The sequence below is a fragment of the Solenopsis invicta genome, chromosome 10, assembly GCF_016802725.1.
Source record: "Solenopsis invicta isolate M01_SB chromosome 10, UNIL_Sinv_3.0, whole genome shotgun sequence".
Classification (NCBI taxonomy): domain Eukaryota; kingdom Metazoa; phylum Arthropoda; class Insecta; order Hymenoptera; family Formicidae; genus Solenopsis; species Solenopsis invicta.
In genome coordinates this window covers 17,958,930-17,979,329 of record NC_052673.1, presented here as the reverse complement: position 1 = coordinate 17,979,329, position 20,400 = coordinate 17,958,930, and the positions used below count along the sequence as shown (strand labels likewise).

General features: G+C 38.8%; 1 protein-coding gene across 2 annotated transcripts; it reads left to right on the top strand.

The window, feature by feature from the left end:
- The first annotated feature begins 42 nt into the window (after nt 1-42).
- LOC105197735 lies at nt 43-8,624 on the top strand. Of its 2 annotated transcripts, none has more exons than XM_011164244.3 (4): nt 43-877; nt 1,650-2,045; nt 2,289-2,372; nt 2,825-8,624. In XM_011164244.3, exons 1-4 carry the CDS (start codon nt 860-862, stop codon nt 4,862-4,864), a joined length of 2,538 nt encoding a protein of 845 aa, XP_011162546.1. In that variant the 5' UTR covers nt 43-859; the 3' UTR covers nt 4,865-8,624. The 2 variants fall into 2 exon arrangements, with proteins under 2 accessions (XP_011162546.1, XP_025987403.1); XM_026131618.2 differs by lacking the exon at nt 43-877 and adding an exon at nt 889-1,416.
- Nucleotides 8,625-20,400: the final 11,776 nt, after the last annotated feature.

Genomic DNA, 20,400 nt, shown 5'->3' with positions numbered 1-20,400 from the left:
TATTTTATAATTAACATATATGAGAAATTTTAAGAAAAGATGATTTGCTAAATGTTTCTGAAGTATTCCAATTCCATATAAAAAAAATCTAGGAAAGTTATAAAATTATACAGAAATTCTGAAAAATCACATAAAAAGTTCTAAGAAAAATTTCACCAGGCTTGACACATAAAAAGGAATTATATTCGAAACGACGTGTTATAATTTACGAGAGCTAAAAGTTTTATCGTGAGCGATCGGTTGAATTAATTAACTTTGATCTCGATTTAATTTACTTTTCATCCCTTTCTAGTTCTACAAATTAGAAAAGTATAAAAATAAGTTAAACCGAGATCAAAATTAATCTGCATTGCTGGAAGTGGACGTAAGTTAATCGAGGGTTGGTCGAAGTCACTCCTATCGTGGGTACGTCCCTGGATTCCCCCAGCTCGTCGCGGGCCCGAAACGTCACGGCACTGGTCCTGGAGACGTTCGTGCTGGCTCGTGCCGACCGAGCGACGGAGACGACGGGTGACGAAGAAGAGCGGGGCCCCTCTCCGCGACGCGCTCGTCGCTCTTCTCGCGATAACAAAAGGAGACTGAGGGAAGAGACGAGGAAAGAGAGAATGCACCTGCACCGCCGCGCGTTGTTTGCACTGTGAATCCTATCCCCTCGCGGGCGCGAATTAATCGTCGCTGTCGGACGCGCGACGGAGACGGAGACGGCGACGGCGACGGCCCCGTCACACACTTGTGCACTCACGTCGCGGACGCCGAGGGAAGGAAGGGGTTATGAGGCGCCAACGGCACCGCAGTGGCCGCGCCGTCAGACGATATTTTTGCATTATTAGCGATATCATTCCCAGCGTGGCGGACCACCATGGCGGAGAAGTGCAAGGTACGTGTCGAGGGCATTTCCCACGGGAATTCCCGCGCCGACGGCGGCGGCTGCTGCTGCTGCTGCTGCTCGTAGTGCTCGCGCGAGGAGAGACTGCCAACGTGGCGACGGACAGCTGATTACGGACGGACGACTCGACCCAGACAGATCTGAACAGATCTTATTCTCGAATGAACAACGGGGATGCTCTCGCTGATTCTCGACGATCCGACGCGGTTCATTCGATCTCTCTCTCTCGAGTGGGATTTATCGATTTATATGCGCACAACATATGTGCCACGCGTGATCATTCGCGTGAACTGCATTTTTCTGAGAATACCTTCAAATCTCCGTGTATTCTCGCCTGGTTCTGCCTCGCGAAGATGCTCCGCTAAGTACCAAATGGATAAAAGACACGATTAATGAAGTTGTACAAATGTCATGTTTTTGCTGTCAGAAATTTATAACAATTCCCAGTATCGCAACTAATTGAATAGTCGTAGCGGCTGTAATAACTGATTTTTGTCGATTGCATGACTTGAATGACAGCGAATTGAATGGTAATTGAATTTAACTGTCTTCTTCGATACATGGTCTTGATATTTTTATATATATTGTATCCCTATGTTGTAACTTCTCTTTATGTTTATTGTAATCTAACCAGCTAGCTATACTTGCAAGTGACAGTATGCCTGATACAAATATTGAGCCTTGTTTGACAATTATTACCATTGTTATAAAAATAAAAAAAAAACTTGACCACACATATTTGACTCATTGAGCAATGTTACAGGAATGCGGCTGTAAGTGTAACACTTGCAGCCAGGATAATCAGCAGCACTGTGACATGCATCTGCACGCGGAGATAGAGAACCTACGTCAACGACTGCTTGAAAGAGACAACCACATCGTGACGATGGAGACGCAATTCTTAAACGAGGCTGACAAGTTTCCAAATGGGGAGCTGGCTTCCATGAAGGAGGAACTGTCATCGTTACAGGATAAATATTCGCGCTTGTACGAGGCGCATAAGAGGGTTCAGAAGGTCAATCAAAATTTGGAGGACAAGCTGCTGCGGATAGTGGACAAATGTGAGACGGAGAAAGGTGCCTTCACAAAGGACATTGCGACTCTGTCTCGTAGATTAGCCGATGCGAATTGTACGATACGTCGATTGACTCAGGACAATGTAAGTATCCATTTACTAGGATTATGCTGTACAGATTAAGATTATGTCTACATGAATTATTTGCGTTTTGTTTATATTATGTTTGCACGAATCTTTCATGTAGACAATACAAGCAATATAAATTGCATTTCTTTCTCTATGTTCTTTTATTCAATATTTCTATTTTTTGTCAAGTTTTATTTCTTAAGAGAAAATACTAATTTATATGCATTTTATATGTAGAATATTTTTTTTCTCTTTTAGGAAAAATATAGAAATGACGTTAGTTTGGCTATCCAATTGCTTCAGTGTAAACCTTCCAACTTTGTGGGTCAGAAATATGATTCGGTAAGATATCGTTTTGTCAAATGTAAATTTCATGTTACTATTTGTTTCAAAGTTTTATCACGACAATGCTCTTACCACAAGTTTCATTTGTTCTTATACATTTCACTTTATAGTTTCCATATAAATTTCATGTGTTCACATCATTGAACGTTAAGTGTTACAATGACATTTTACTTGTATTTATATAACGTTGCGTTAGCGTCTTATTTTTATTTTACATGCATCGTTATACATGCGCGCGCATAAACTTCCGCACCTCTTGTTTATATTTACATCTTTTTACGAGTACGATAAAGTGAGGGATAGAAACAAGAGTGTAGCGTGGAATTTGATCCCTTTAATAAAACTGAAGAATCTATAAATGAAGAACTTTAAGGGTACAATATGGTTTTGACACTCAAAGTAAAGATAAGTTTCAAAATCGCCACTGTTTTTTTTTTTTATTATTGCAGCTACCTTCTGAGGTGCAGGCTAAAGTGCGAACGTACGTCGCGCAGAAGCGGTGCTCTACGCAGGATACGACGCAGCCAGACGTGAAGAGCATCACCGTGCCAATATCTACATTTCCGCCGACTGCGATGGTGTACAATATCAGTAAACCTACGGTAGAAAAGCATAGTGACGACGATAGCGACGACAGCAAGCCACCGATGGATATCGTGTCGGCGGCAATTATGGCAAAGGTTTTGGAGGATCGTGAGAAGGAGAGAATCTTTGCCAAGCACTGCGACACGTGCACGTGTCACAGAAGCATCCTCACGGTCGATACGGAGACGCAAACATACGTGCCTGATACATTCCCTATTTCCGAAGGTTATTCACACAGTGTCGAAAAGCAAGTATCGGAAGGTACGTCGAATGATGACAAGTATCAAAGCAAAGACAAATTTCAATCGAATCTCGCGACGCATACGATCTTCTATGAGATCAACGAAAACGGCAGCAAGATTCGTCATCATATGAATGGCGATTATGTCAAGTATGCCGTATCGCAAGCTCCGTACATCAAAGACAAATTCGTCGGCAGGAGCAGTAGGAATGAACAGGACTACACGACGGAGGAGAACGGCGTCACTACGAGGTCCAATTTAAACAAGAAGAATTTGTCTCAAATTCACGAAAACAAGCGTTCATGCTCAAAATTAAATGACCTTAACAGAATAAATAACGTCGACAAGATGTCCAAACCACTCAGGGCCAAGTGCGATTCTCCAGTCGATAGTAGATCTGCGAAGTATTGGAACAAGAGCGAAAAGAACTTCTACGAACATTTTGGCACCGGCTGCTTGGCACGCTCGGACAATCCACTCTCCGACAAGCAGATGCACATCAACATTATCAACGATAGACTATGGAAAAACGAGTGGACAAAGTTGAAATCCGAGACGGATCCTTCGAAAGAGAGCAAGTGCAAAGTGAATCGCGATATTGAGCTCGATATCATTAACGATCGCGATTGGAAGAACGACAGGTCGACAGAGCGGCAGGATGCGCGGAATACCGCGCAATTCACTGTGATCGAGGTCAAGAGTCCGGACAACAATATGACGAATCATAACGACGGCAGTACGGGAGTAACGACCAGTCCGAGCTACAGCAGCGACAGCATAGTCATCTCCAGTTCCGATCCGTCTAGCAGTTGCAGTGACGTTGCGCAATCGTTGACCAGTGGTGCCTTCAATTCAAGCGCCAAATCCAACTCGAATCAGAATCGTATAACCGGTCCGCGGAATTGCCTAGTTCGGGTCACGCCAGGCTCAAAGAATATTCTGTTGGATAATGCCGGCCATTACAAGACTGTATTGTATAGCAGTGGCGGCGGTGGCGGCAGTGGTGGTAGCGGTAAGATTAGCACAGCCTTGGTGCACGCAAAGAAGACATCTCGACCCGGTTCCGAGCGTTCGATTTCAACCGGCAGCGAAGACGATTCGCCACCGCCGGTGTTGCTGCAGGACAATCAATTGCAACGGGTAGCCGAGTGGGTACAGTCGTCGATGTGTGTGGAGAATTCCGCGGTGCATGATAGCAATAAGATTAAATGTGTAGAAAATGCTGCAAATGACACTTTGTCATCCTTGTATCTGAACGATTCTTTTACGAATCACAACTCCTCGAAGCAAGACGGAAATTTGGTTCGCAACGTTCGAGATGCGCCGAAAAAATTGTTGAACAACGTCGAAAGATATAGCGAGAAAAATATAAATAACGAGCTCCTTGATATCTTGTCTGAGCGTATAGAACAGGATGAAAGCGAAAATCTCATAACATTCGAAGACGAACATTTGCTGAATCCTCAAAAAGATGTGGAGTACGAGGTGAAGGTGACGAAAGAGATGGAGGAGACGTATCTGAAGCTCGCGGCGAGCCTGGACCCGGTAACATTGAGTCTGTCAAGTACCAGTAACGCTGAATTGACAATTGAAAAGTATAGAAAGGATCACAAAAGGCTTCACACGCAGAGAGTTCAAGACAAGGCGGGATCAAAAGCTTAATGTGTATCTCAGCGAATTCTTCGAAGACAATTGACTATATCAAGCAGGGAGTTCCTTTAAAGATATAACAGAGCGTTATTTTTTGTAACTATATCGAAGTAAGGCTGTACCAACACGAGTAACATAGGGAAAAGAAATCCTACGCGTCGCTGCAAGTAAGTTGGTTTCGTTTGCGTTCGTGAGATCCGTAGGTTGATTATAAAGCGCAAGATCTACACGAAAGAAATTTAACCGAATGTAAAATTAAGTGCAACACGGTTTGATCATAAGTCAATTAGATAATTAATAATTCTGGAACTTTGAGAGAAGACACGCTGAGTCACACAGAAAATCGTTATTTTAAGATATGATTACGTTTCTTATCAACAATCTTTTTTTCATAGTCATGTAAACAAGAATGTTGAATCTCAATGTTGATTTGCGACTTTCTGTGTTCATTTGCATGTGTAATTTTCCTCACAAGTTTGTCTCTTCGATATGTTGACTAATAATTTATCATTTTCGTGATGTGCATAACATATACGTAGTTTTGCTAGCTCTTTCTTTAAGTTCGATGCATATTTATTTTAGCACATATGTTAATTTATTCCATCTTGTGTTAAGTTAATTTATCTTCAGAATTATAAATAAAGTTGAAATATTTAAGAGCAATTATCACAGAAAATGATATTAAAACGTGCCGTGTTGCAGTAAAGTTTACTAATGGATATTAAACGCGTATTAATTTTAGTTATATAACAATTATACGGTCAGTGAATAATATATCTAATTATTTAATTTTATGGCGAAAATATGAATAGTTAACCATATACATATATATACATATATATTTTTCCCAGTCTCGCGAAACTATCGTGAACAACACACGCGGTGAAAAACATAGAAACGACAATATTATGATTAACTTATGATACTCCCGGAAAATATTATCCCTTTATGTATTATTTTATTTACGTCCATCGTGTTAATTTCTCTTCATGGTGTATTAAGTATCCACGTTTATACCAAAGCTAGGTCAATTTGCGTCAAGGACACTTTAATCCTTTGCGCTCGGAATTATGCTCGCTATCGCCGAACTATTTCGCGGCGCAAACGCTAAATATTTAAGATAAGCAATTTCTAGTATACTCAGCTTTTATATAACGCTGCAGCAAAGATCTCTCGCGCCGCTGCGCTATGGATGATATTAGGGTACAAAGGATTAAATGGTCATTTAATCTTTTTAGCCCGTTTGTCGACGCCACGAATAAGCATAATTGGCAATTTACCGCCGCATTACCGACATCCGTAAATTCGTAAAATACGCGCCGTTTTACGCGGAGATTACATTAAGTTTGAGATTATTATTCGAAGGATAATAATCGCATCTGATTTTACAAAGTGGTACTCTAGGCTCGAAGCATTAAGTAACCTGCTTCTTCGCGTAAGTTTAATTTAGACTGATTTGTGTACAGCGGAGGATTGCTTCCAAGCGCTTTAGTAACTTCAGTAATTGTAGTCTCATTCATCGTACGGTCGATAAGAATGTGTTGAATGTGTTACAATAGTTCAATGGAAACGCTCATCTGATTTAACGTTGGTCTAACAAGCTCGCCGTTCTGCTTGCGTTACTTGCGGATATGTAATCGTACTTCGTTACGACGTTCGTATAGCAAATTTAGCCTCAGTTGTATGCGCAAGCTCGAGTTAACTAGCTCTGGTTAATCTCGTTCTTCCCTTACGATCTCATAATACAAATTTAGTTGAAGAATTAGAAAATTCTATTTATAACTAAATGAATTTCTATCGATTCACCTATCTTCTTACTCGAGAAAGAAATGAGGAAGAAAATGGTGCTACCAGATGGATCGGATATCGGATGTAGGAAATCGCAGAGAGTCCAGGAGTTCTCAATTTTTCAACCTTGTAGGTTTACCGGAGAAGGCAATGAAAAACCACTTTAGTTATTGCTTCTCGGAATATCGCTGTAGAGAGAAATCTAAAAAGCTCCCTAATCCCAGGGTAGTCCTTTGGTAGGCGAATCACAAAATAACTCTCTCTAAAGTGATCGCCAACGTCAAGATGTGGCGCATTGCAGAAAAAGAAGAAAAGAGGACCTCGAAGATTTAGAATTAGGCCCTTCGGCAATATCGATTCCTGGCGAATCGCACGGATTAATCGCAGCGTTGCTGGATGACCAGAATTAACGCACCCCGATGTCGGTGCGACCGAAACGCGGCGAGCAAATTCGCAATTCTTTCAGTATTAGTCGAATACGCGCCGACGATTAGGAGCGTGACTACGTTTGTAGGAGGTACGCAGATACAAAGTATGTGACAATATATACCTCATGGCTTTTCGACTACCGCGCATTATTAACTTGCGACTTTTTTGTAAACGTAAATTAAGGATCACGCGAGCCACCGAGAGAGACGTGCGTCGCAACGCAAAAAAACCCGAGATTTCGAGGGCGATTTCGTCGCCGGGTAATCGAAAATGGTCAATAGCGCGTCACGCGAAGAAGATATGCGATTTCTTCCATATTTCGTACGATCCTGTACTTCGACGCTTTATCAGTCGTTTCCCGCATATGCGATCAATTGTAAAAGCGCAAATGGCTATCAATCAAATTAATGGAGTACGAAATTCATCTTCGCCTTACCGCTCTCATCGATTGTACCAGCAAGAATCTATTTCTTTGATCGATTATCTTACTCTGTACACATCATTAATTCTCGATCGTCTGTTAAAACTGTATAAACTTCCTGTCTAAGAAACTATACAAAATCATTGTTTTATTGTATGTGTTCTTGTAAAATTTTTGTTTAAATTAAAAAATTCGAAGTAATTCGAGTACTGTTCTCATGCAGAAATTAAAGAGGGATTTCTGTAGAGGATTAAAAAATAAACTTGACTAAAGTTTTTAACTCGATTAAATTTCTTCAGTTCAAATATTTGTGTATTTAAGTTAAATATATCAATGCTTAAATATATAAATATTTAAAGTTCAAGTATTTTATATATTTGAATTAAATACATAAATACCGGAACTAAAAAAATTTAATCAAGTTGAAAAATTTAGTCAATTTAACAACTTTTTCTCAGTATAAAGTTACATGCGACGGTCTCAGAGCAACTGATACAGATTGTAAAATAGTTATGAAACACATGAAACAATTAAGGAAAAAAGAATGGATAAATGATTTTGGATACCAAATTTTATGGAGTTCAATAATTTAAACAAAAATGTGAAAATTAGTCTAAAAATTTGTCATCTAGACAGGAATCTCTTTTAAGCCAATTTTCCAATTCGAAATAAATAATCTTCAAGTATCCTGATTTATTCCGTTTTCAATTAACATCATTGCCTTGTGTTTGAAATTTTTTTGAAACAAAACACATTAAGTCAATCAGACTCGCAATTGTCGATCTTATGCGATATGATGTGTGTGAGAATGAGCAGCGTTAATTAACGTGCGTGCTAATCATTTTGTGCGTTCTGATCGTCTCTGATGGGGGATCGTGAGATTCCTCGTGTAAGCAATTCGTATGTGAACGATCTCTGGATCGTAGATAAGAAGGACCGAAACCGATCGCGCGAGACCCAGCCAAGAAACGGAATCGGTTCTCGCAATAAAATAATCCGTGTATGACAGCCGTACCATTTATTCACAGCCGAATGTATGATATTCAACATGGCGATGATTATTACGTAAGTTCTGTAAATAAATATATATATACATATATGTATATATATAAATAAAATATATTTAAAAAACGATGCGTGTGGACGTCGTTGGAAATAATATTTAGCGCGCGTTGCATCTTCATCCGATTTCACAGCTTCTAACATAAGTACATACACCGAGAAAAAAATTGTTGATAAAATTTTTCAACGTGAACTTCTTCATTTCGAGTATTTATGTAGTTTAGTTAAATTTATAATTGCTTAAACTTCAAGTATTTTATGTTGTATTTAAGTCAAATTTCAATACACAAGTACTTGAACGAAAAAACTTAATCGAGTTGAAAAATTTAGTCAAGTTAACGACTTTTTTTCTTAGTGCAGAAACTCTATTTATATTCCGCGTTTATGTATTCCGTTTTCAAATACTCGAGAATTCTGATTTTATGTCATTTTTATCCAATTTCTGCTATTACCTTTAGAAATTTTTGAGCTCGATATATGATTAAGCAAAAAATCTATTACTCAAAATTTATATCTTGAGGGATTTGAGATTTTTCGAGAACCGGAGAACGTCCAAAAAAATGTACACGTGTTCCTGAAAGATTTCTGGTCCTCGGAACGTTCAATTTCGGCGTCGCTCGCGTGGCGCGGCCGCCTCGCGATTATGATATAAGCAAGGCAGCGCGGATTTCGTATATCGCAGGCCGTGCCCAGCTTCGTCCAATCAAGCTAATGTTCCAATAATTCGGGGCCAACCGCTTAATGAATGAACGAATAGCCTCGACTGAGAGGTTTCCATTATAAATGCGACGGCTTACGTACTACGCTGCGTATTCCGGCGCTGCTCGGCCGCACTCCTGGCAAGGTCTGCGCAGCCCTAGAGGCCGAGGGTGAGGGCGGAAGGATGGAGAACACGTGGGTGGACGTGCAAAAACGTAAGTGTTGCGTGCGAAACCCGCGTCAACTTTCTCCTTCCTTTTCTCTCTCTTTTCATTATTTTTATACAATTAGCGTTTGCTGACTCTTCCTCTGACGGTTCTGGAGTTTCTGATGCATTCCGAAAGTATTTTATCAGTTAAATGTCAAAAGTTTGAAGATAAGACTAGAAGACTCGCTTCTTTATATGAGGATTTCATTGTTATCACTGCAATTAGAATCGATTTGAATTACAATATTTTTTTAAGTGCTTTCTCAAAAAGAGCTTGCGAAAAAAAATGATCAACGCGTTTTCATACGAATTGTAGAAATTATTATAGAAATAATTTTGTATGACGTCATTTTTTTCGTGTATCACTGGGAGAAAATTTACTAAATTTTAATAAATACTTATTAAAATTTAGGAATCTTTTCTCTCAATGCACGTATATTGCAGATTGCTGCAGAATTGAAAGATGATGTGTTCTTTGTGAAAAATTAATCTTTTTCGCCAACGAAGAAAATTCCAATGTAGTTTCCAAAGTGCAGTCCTATGAAAAAGAAGTCACTTTCCACGAGACTGAGTTTCAGAGACAAAAGAAAAGTGAATCATCTAACGGAACGTCGACTCCGCCGCTTTGGCAGAATTTTAATTCAAGATTGAATTATAAGGATGTCATACGCGCTGAGAATTTCAAAGACTCGCTCAATCGCGATATTCTCTCTGCAGAGACCGATAGCATTTTCACGAAAGAGAGAGAGACGAGCGCGTTCCCCGCTCCCTGGTTTCGGGACGAGTCGAGAGGCGTACCCGGCGACTTTCCACGGTGGAGAACGCGTGTGTTGGTCAACGCGCCCGCGCCTCCCCGAGTGACCACCTTCGGCGCGTATCCCGCGGCCGGCGGGCACTATAAGTCGTGACGGGCGAACCCGCGCCAGTGAGGACGCGTTCGTGTTCGCGCGAGGACGCGCGGAGCCGAGATTCGAGGCCGAGGCGACGGGCGATAAAGAAAGAAAGAAAGAAAGAGAGAGAGAAAGGGCGAGCGCGGCGAACCTTCCCCCGGGCTACCACCAACCCTCGTGCGCGCATCGTGTGCATGCCGCCGTCGCCGCTACCACCACCGCCACCGCCGTGGGGGTTGCCGCCGTAAATGGTGCCGAGCCCCGCGACCCCGCGACCCCGTCCACCCGCGAGACAGGTAAGACACGTCGTCGCGACGGTCACCCCCGCGTCGCGAGGCGCGAGGCGCGAAAAGAACGGCGCGGCGGGCGCCTTCTTGCTCTTTGCTGAAAAACTTAAAAAGGGGGTGGGATCAGTCAGCTGCCACTCGACAACTTCTTCCATTCGTGAAAGACCTTTCCCCGAACAACCCCCTCGAACGTAGATCGCGATACGTTTACGAGAGACCGAGAAAGTATTACACTTTGCAATGACTTTGCGGGAGTCACACTCGCGAGCATGCGATTCCCGCGCGAGGAGGTGCATTCAGGAGTGAGCGTCGCGTTACATCTGGAGAACGACCCTTCGTCGATCGATCGCCCGTGATCGTGCGTGCTCGATGACCTCCTACGTCATGGAGAAATTGCTTTTTCGCCTTCGCTTCGCGCCTCGAGATCTCCAAATGAGTACGGAACGAAATCGCGAATCGGATTGAGGTAGAAACAAGTACGTGCGATTCGTTTGAGTGATGTATGTCGCCTAATGGTGGTGTATGCTAATTAACGGCGATAGCGAGACACGGAAACGTTCGCGTGCAAACTGATGAAAAAAACCGTCGAGAGGATCTATTTCCCTTTTAATTACACTGTCAGAACGTGAAACTTGGTGAAATTTCACTTTTGCAATAATGCAACCGGTCTTTCGTACTTACCCCGATAGAATAACGTTATTTTATTAAATTATAAGACGAAATCTGGCACATAAAAATTATCGGCAATTGTGTAGGTAAATTTACGAAAACGGATGTAGAAGTATTGTCCTTTTATTATAAAATATTTATTATAAAATAACTGTTTGCTTGTACAATTTCAAAGTACTTTGGCAAAACTATGACGATTCATATTAATGATATATGTATTTGCAAAATTAAATTTAGAAAAAAATTGTTTAACAATTGAAAAAAAATATTTATATAGTGGTGTTATGCATAAAATATTTAAAAACTTAATTAATCCATACACATGTTTACAAAAATGCATAATTATTTTTAAATTATGCATTTTTGTAAACATGTGTATGGATTAATTAAGCTTTTAACCTAACCTAAATTATAATGTAGAAATATTGCAGCATGAAGTACTACACATTCAGTATAATATTATAAATAAAGAATCAAACAGTTTTTGAAATAATTGTCAAATATTTATACTTTAAAGTGCAATTTCACGTAGATATAATATCTAGATATTTACCCTCACTCTACCGAAATTATGGGGATTTATAGGGAATTATGGGAAATTATGGGGAATTATTGGAAATTTCGGTAGAGTGGGGGTAAATATCTGGATATTATAGCTACGTGAAATTGCACCTTTAAACTTTGAATTGTCTAATTGTTGACAAATATCATTTAGAAATTTTATTTCAATAAAATTTCTACGTTATGACGTATCATCTTAACAATTCGTGTTACCATTATTATTTAATTTGCGCACAACGCGTCTATCGAGGTATTTGTACAAAATTTTATTTCCGTTCTCTGATTTTTAACGCACTTGAGATATTCAGAGGATTTATTATAATATTCTAAAAGAGTATTTTATTTCGGTAAAAAAAATAAAAAATTTCAAGCAGAACAACGAGTCGCAAGGACTCACAGTAACATCAAAGTGAATCGCAACTGATTGAAAAATGACTTAATAATCTTTTTGACTTCTTGCTCTGTTTGAGAGTCCCTCAACGCCGCAATTATAAAACACAATAATCGTTTGTTCGGAACAATTCGCGACATTCACGAAATATTCGACTTTCGGAGGATCGGTTTCATAAAGTTTCGTCCTACGCGATGCAAATATCGTATAACGGTTAGACCGATCGATCGCTCCGATTTTTATCGGCTTGCGTACTTAATCACAAGATTGGCGAACGCGGATAAATTAACGGGATTAAACGCGGGGTAATGACTTGGAGCGTCGATTAAACGCCAAGTGTGCTCGAATGCGGTTTGCCATTTAAGCGATCTGCTCGCGGCTTCTTAATTCGACTTTTCCTTTGTTCGCTCGTCTTTTTTCGCAGATCGCATGGTCCAGATCGCATGGTCGAGAGCAACGTGGCCCAATTCCGAACGTAATTTCCACGTGCGAAGTACATGTAATTATTGACGATCGGTACATCCTGATCGTCGGCGAGTTAATTGGCCTTGGGCGATTGAGATCGACACAGTTTTTCCCCGCGGACGCGATGGCCGTAACAGGGGAAAGGACAAGGGAGGAGAGAAAAAGAAAAGAAAGAATCTGGTAAATCAGATTAAAAAAGTCGCGTGAATCGCATCGTTCATTCAGCCAAGGAAAGTTTTACACGCCCGACCCTGCTCGCGGTCTATGTACTTGAATTTGAATCGGATCGATCGATGTAAGGAGGCGGCGCCTTGTGTGAACGAAAAATCTTCTTAGGGAAGTATCGATCTTCATAATACCGGACTGTTTTATACCTTAACGCGGCCGATTGACTCTTCGCCATCGATTGGTCTGTCAATTGAGTCTTCAAGACATGAACCGAGAGAAAACGAAATAATTTTGGCAACTATAAATTTGACAATTCGGAAATTTAAGTATCTGTCACTAGTAGTATTAAATACTAAAAAAAAATATAGTTACTGCAACAATTTGTGTGCACTGTTATTTTTTAAAATAAAGCATAATACCATAATAACTAGTTAATTATTTACGACAACACCCTTTGGTATCAATAATATATTTTTCGTTGAGATTATTTTGTATTAGGTATATAGGATAATAAGATTAAGTATTCATATAGCATGACCAAAATAACTGACAGCAGTGATGATGTCCTAAATGTTAAGAAAGAAGAACGCGAAGGATGGAAGAATTTTAGCAAGCTCAATTTTTTTATTGCTTACATTTGTGTTACTATTTCTTTGTATTTATCTAATGAATTTATCTCTATATTATATTTTCTTAGTTCATACAACTTAGTTATTGTTCTTATTACAACTTTATATTATAGTTACTGATGCGACTTTTTTCTCTGAATACGTTTAACTGATCGCCATCTGAAGAATTTCTTTTACAGGCCTAGCAAATAAATATAAATTTATCTTCTAAGACATTCTATTTGAATGACAACATTTTAATAAGAAGCTCGTGTAATATTAGCAATAAATGTAAAGAAAAGTCGAGAGGAAGAACAAGACGCGATAGAGACCATCTTTTTTGTTCTTTGAGCTGTCAAAGCTTACGAATCGCGAAGCCAAGGGAAGTAAATTGACGTCGACGCTACGGGGCACATTTTAAAAGATTGCACTGCAAGGCTACGTTTATCGATGACCACGCGGCCTTGAATATTCTCCAACAATCATCTTCGAGGCGTAATCGTGATAGTGACTTGCACGCGAGAAGTTCGACGCGCCTGTCCACGTGCGCGCGAGGATTTATATTTCACGAACCTGGGATCAGAGCGTGGCGACGCGTCCTCTCATTTCGACAGAGCGGATATGAAACTGCATTTTGCCTCGCAACGCAATGCAATTCGCGCCGGTCTCCCCGAGTGAGAGAATCGAGCGCAATTTCACGAGAGCCGCGCTCTCGTTTCTCCGACGTGCCCCCTCAAAAATCATTCTATTCATAAAAACAAAGTATATATATTACACGCGTATTTTTCCTTAGCATGAGCTCACTTGTTTTTATTCCTACACGCAAAGAACAGTTTTGCTGAAGTATCTAATAATTGATAGCTATATGGTAGAACAATTTTAATGCAGCATCTAAAAATTTAGCTACAAGATTTTGCTAAAGGTATCTAAACATTTAGCTGAAGATAATTTTATTGGACTATTAAAATAATCATGACGAATGTTCAAGCCTGATGAGCAGGGTTACAAAAAATTATGACATTCTAGCAATCAATTCGAGAGTCCAACAATAATTATTTTAATGGCCTAACAAAATTATTTTCAGATCTGTATCCAGCTAAATTATTAATTACTTTAGCAAAACCATTCTTTCCGTGTAGATACAGATAAAAAAATGATTTTATGTTGAACTATTAAAATAATTACGTAGAACGTCCAAGCGTGATAATGTTGCTGCGAACAGTTTAATAACCAACATTTTAATAACCAAGTTAAACATCCGATACAGTTTTTTAAATGGTTTAACATAATTGTTTTTCTATATAGATATACAGATTAGAAAATAATTTTATTAGACTATCAAAATAATTATGTAGGACATTCAAACATGATGAGCAATGTTGTTACAAATTTTGACATTCTAGCAACTAGCTTGAGCATTTTACATAATTACTTTGATGACTTGATAAAATTTCTTTTCAGTGTTTTCTTTCTGTATCTAGTTAAATTTGTACATACTTTAGTAAAACTGCTCTTTCCGCGTTCCCATCGTTTGTCACGCTCGCAGCCCTCGAGATCTACCGGGGTGGAAATTAGCGGCGCTTTCGAAAATCGCACGGCCGATGGATTTTTGCGAAATGCCGAGAGATCTTGGTTATCCAACGCGCGCACGCACACGCGCGTACATCGTCGGGGGTTCCACGCGAGAAATCGCTTCTTGCGGGAGGCGCGGTCGAAAAACCGGTACACCTGGGTTTTATAGAGCGAGGAAGTTCCGGACGCGGCGTAACGTTCGCGTAATACCCGATCATTTCGAGCAAAACGGTCATTATGATCCTGTATTAATTGCTACGTGGCAGACGCATTGTTTCCCGGTGCGGACGATGCGTCGGAACGAGACTCATTCAGATGGCTGGGAGCTTCCCCATTTCGAAACGCAGTTTGCGTTACGTACGCTGTCGTTACGGCGTTGCGACAGTGGTAACTCATTAGAGCTAAAAGCGTAGAATTAATACCTGTTTTACTAGAGGGAAAAAAAAAAACACTTTAACAGTCTACGTGGAAAAGTCCAAAATGATATTGCTGAACGAATGGAAATTTTTGCAGACAATTTAAGTTGGCTAAGTAACAAAATATAAAATATAAAAAAGTCAGAAAGCATAAAAAAACTGCAGAAATTATGATTGTTTTCATTTTTAAAATATCATTATTCCTTTCAATACTTTTTTAATGAAGAGATATAAAAAAAATATATCTAAATAATTTAAATATCAACTTACAATCATTAAAACTTACAATCATAAAAAAATAAATTTGACATTTCGACCACATGAAAGAAGTTAGAAATAATTTCTGAATATTTAAAAATAAGAGAAACATTTTTTACGGTTCTCAAATGTAATAAATAAATTTTTTTTTATAATCGAAGAATATTTAATAGCCAAAAGGATCGTTTCAGCTAGTTTGTCCGACCAACCTCAAAACCTTCCACAGGAGAATCGATTGTTACGCAAATGTCCCGCTGTCCGGAACCTCCCCGGTCGCTAAATACAGGTGTAAAACTAGGGTCGTTGACCCCTTCCCCCTCTTCTCCCCAGGGGTACGCGCGATCTGCATTTTCCGTTCTTCTTCAGAGAGCTAACCGATTCACCGATCGACTGTGCGAAACGCGCGATTGCAACAGCAAATTTGCGGCGTGTCTGGAAAGCGAGACAACTGCGTGGAATTTAATTAAGTATTACGCAGCGGATTGCTAATTAAGGACGCGACTCGGCCTCTTCCTTGACTTTGTTGCGGTGATCGGTGACGTCCCTCGAGCGCGTTTTCTTGACGAAGGATTGTGTCGCACTTTACCGGTTACTAGAACGTGAGAAGAAAAGTTTTGCCGTATGCAGCGGAAGTAATGCTGTATCGGGAAACATCTAGTATACCGGAATTCCTTTGAAGCGAGCGGAGCATGACCTATTGTTGCGACAATTTTGAACAATCTTTCAAATCCATATATTTTAGCAATTTGACTAAAATAGCTCGCAAAAAATTTAGATAAAAATTATAGATTCCTTAATAGTTAATATTTATAACAAAAAATAGTAAAGAGAAATAAAATGGCAAAATGTATAAAATTTAAATTATTATTGCGCTCAAGATTTCGTCTGATGAAAAAAATGTGAATATTTATTTAGTCTGAGATTTAAAGTATCAAGCATTTAAAATTTTGAATAAATAAATATTTTTCCTAGACTAAAGAAAATAGAGAGTATTTATTTTAAATAATATTCATATTTATTTGAATAAATAGTTATTAGAGAAATATTTATTTAAGTTTTTTAAGTTTTACTTTAGTTTTTTATTTTAGTCTTGCTATTTTCTAGTTTGTACTCTTAAGCAATAGAAAATTAAAAAAACTTATTTATCCATATTTTTCTGAATTTTATACGTTTTGCATTGGACTGCCGAAAAAAGTAAGCAGTGACCTATAATATTGACGGCATTGTCGTCAGTGGTTGGGGAGTGGTGAGCTCACTTCAGAGTCGATCATGGGGTTGAGCACAAAAATTTTTGAATACTTCGGGAAAGCTTTAGAATTCTTGTGCAGGCATTGGCGTATGATAATGGGCACGCGGTAGTGTTCATAATTGCATGGCATTGCCTTAATTTTAATATAGGATTGACGGCATTGTAGGCATTGACTAACAATAAGCATTGTCGGCAGTGTACAAAAATGTCGGCAGTGTTTTACAGCAATGCCAAAATTTATTGAAGTTTTTTAAGTTTTACTTTAGTTTTTTATTTTAGTCTTGCTATTTTCTAGTTTGTACTCTTAAGCAATAGAAAATTAAAAAAACTTATTTATCCATATTTTTCTGAATTTTATACGTTTTGCTTTTTACTCGCCCAATTATTTATTTATTAATATTTATTTATTAAAAATTTGAAAACGTTTCATCTAAACTTTTCGTATGCCTCAATAATAAATTTCAAGACCAAAAGTGGACAATGTATTCGAGTATTGTCAGTTGTTTAAATCGTTTAAAAAGATGAAGTTGCTGATGACGATGAAACTATTTAGTGATGATGGTTGAATATTGAAAATATTTGAGATCTCGACTCGATTTGAATAATCGAGTCAATTCAGTTCAGGACTATAATTTTCGAACATATTCGAATAATTAGGAAGTTTCACTGCGGTCACAATCACGATTGATGGCGGATATTCGGTGTAACTTGTTTTACATGCCTCCGCTCGTAATTTACGTTCGAGATCGTGGCGGCGGTCACTTCTACACTCGCGATGTTCTTATTTAAATTTAAGCGTCGGCCTCATGATCGATTAGGGTATTCAAACAGTGACTAAAGGTCAAATTTGCGCGTTAGAGAAGTACGGTGTTCAAACAAAGCTTTATAGGTCGGCTGTACATTTTGTATATTAGAGATACGTTATTCGGACAATGAGTGAAAGTAAACGTTGCACGATAAGCGATATCAAAAGCAGGTTTCGTAAATATGCACAGTACATTGCACGATTGCGTCGTAACTGTATCGTGCAATTTTGCGCATCGAAGATTCTTTTGAGAATCGAAATAAAGAAAGAGAGAGAGAGAGAGAGAGAGAGAGAAAGCAACAAAAGAAGATAGCGATAGATAATTTTTTTGAATTTAATTAAAATGAACAAATGTCTTTATGTCGGATAATTATTCCGGAAGTACGGACCTGTCTATATCTATAAATAAGATAATCAGCGTGAATCAAATGATAATGGTGCGCACACATGCAATATGAATTTACAAATATGCAACCTGTCGCGCAGAATAAATTAAATGCACGGAATAAGGTGCAGATGTTGACCTCTGATCTCTTCATAATACTTAACGCAGAGTACGGCCGCTTAATTTTTATTCTTCGTCGATGCGTTGCCGCGGAATAAGTGTAATTCTTACATTACGTAATAAGGACTTGGAATTAGTCATGCTCGACGCTTAACGCGTCGTTAAATAGAGAAGAAGCGTGGTTTAATTGGGGCGAAAGTTTTTTTTTTTTTCTATTTCGCAATCCCGATAAAATCAATTTCCGTCTTTCGAAATCGCCGTCATTAAACGCAGCGTAAAAAATAACGTTAACAATTTCACGTTCCATGATTATCGCGATGATAATTGCAGAAAAAAATGCCAACGGGATAAACGGCACTGTGCACCATTGATAACGAGAAATATAATTACGGCTCGGATTTCTGTACTTCCCTCAGGCTTAGATTTCTATTCGTTAAATGCGGCGTAGCGCGGGTAACGATGGAAATCTCATGTCTCAATCTTTGTAATGATAATAGCGAGCATCTCGTCGTTTTTACTTAATGAGGCAATTAGGAATGTGTCATGATGGGCGAAAGTATTGTGCCAAGAGATCCGTGTTACTTCATCCGGGTGCATTCCGCGTATATATCTACTCTACGCCTTCTTCACGTGCAGTTATTGACGTATGATGGTAATTACGTAGAGTGCACGGTGCATAAGCGGATGTGGGGGAATTTTATGGAAATCGCGAACTTATTATCGAATCGCGAGATCCACGGCGCCACACCGGCGAGCGGAAATGCACGCGTTTTTCTTCCCGACCGTGAGAAATAAAATGTTTTTAATTTAATTGTTTTTAATTAATTTTATTTAATTTAATTTTAATTTCACAAAGGAGGAAAGTAAATCCAAATTTAGCCGATTTATGTAGACTAATTTTAATCTCGGTTTAACTTACTTTTTATCTTTTTCTAGAATTCTGTTATAATTCATATATTTCTAATTGAATAATTCTCAAAGCTAATCTATATTGATGGAAATAGACATTAAGCAAATTAAATTGAATTAAAGAATTAAAAGTCTGAAGTCCAAAGTCGACGAATAAGTACCGATCCTTTTAAGGCAAAAGTATTTGCGACTGCAACCCTAGTGCATTTACTAGAAAAAAAAGTTTTAGTGCTTTCAGCAAAAGCTGTTTAATTGAGACATTTTTACTAGCAACAAAATATTAAATTTTGTTTTATATAACAGAAAATTTTGCTGTTTCGACGTGTAAAAATAAAAAATACACGTAAGTATAAAAAATATTTGTTTATATACTAAGTCGTTCAGTTCTGTAAAATAAACAAACTTTATTTATTTATTTATTTATTTACAAAATAACTAAACAGACAATCACAATAAAATTTTGCATAAATCATCTTGAACGAAAAATTGAGATTTTTCGTAATGTAAAAAATAATTTAATTTTTAATAACAAGTAAAATGAATAAAAATATATTATTAAATAAAAACATAATCTCGTTCACACAACTTTCATAGGTATATAGTTTATTTAAAGTGTTAATATTAAACACATTTCGAAATTGTATTTACTTTGTATAGGGACTGTATAATACATTTTTAAAAAATTCTCAACCGAACAGCTCTAGCTATAAGCATTAAATTTTTTTTTCCCAGCATTTCCGGGCCCGAAGGCCAATTCGATTTACGCGACCATACATGTTTCCTATTTAAGGGAGCTAATCGCGCGCTGGAAACCGCCTCGATGCACGCGTTCGCTTCGAGAGACCGCCTCGCGGTTTTACGATTTACGGCGCATTCATGCTCGTGTCCGTTCGTCCATTGATTCGTGGGCGAACGACGCCTGTAAATCATCCGGTCGTCGTTGTAACGGTGAATTACGCCCTCGGACATTTTCCACTCGCCTCCCGATCTAAATCTTAATCTCGAGTAAAATACTCCTTGTGGTTGACAAGAGTTGGACGAGTAACTCCTTCGTTCGAGTACCTCCTCGAGCACTCCCGTTCGCCGGCTCTCCAACCGCGCAGTGACACTTTGGTAGAATAATTGAAGCTCGAAAATTGCAATCGCGCTTTCTCTCGCGGGGCCACAGAAATTCGTCGTTTCGAGCGA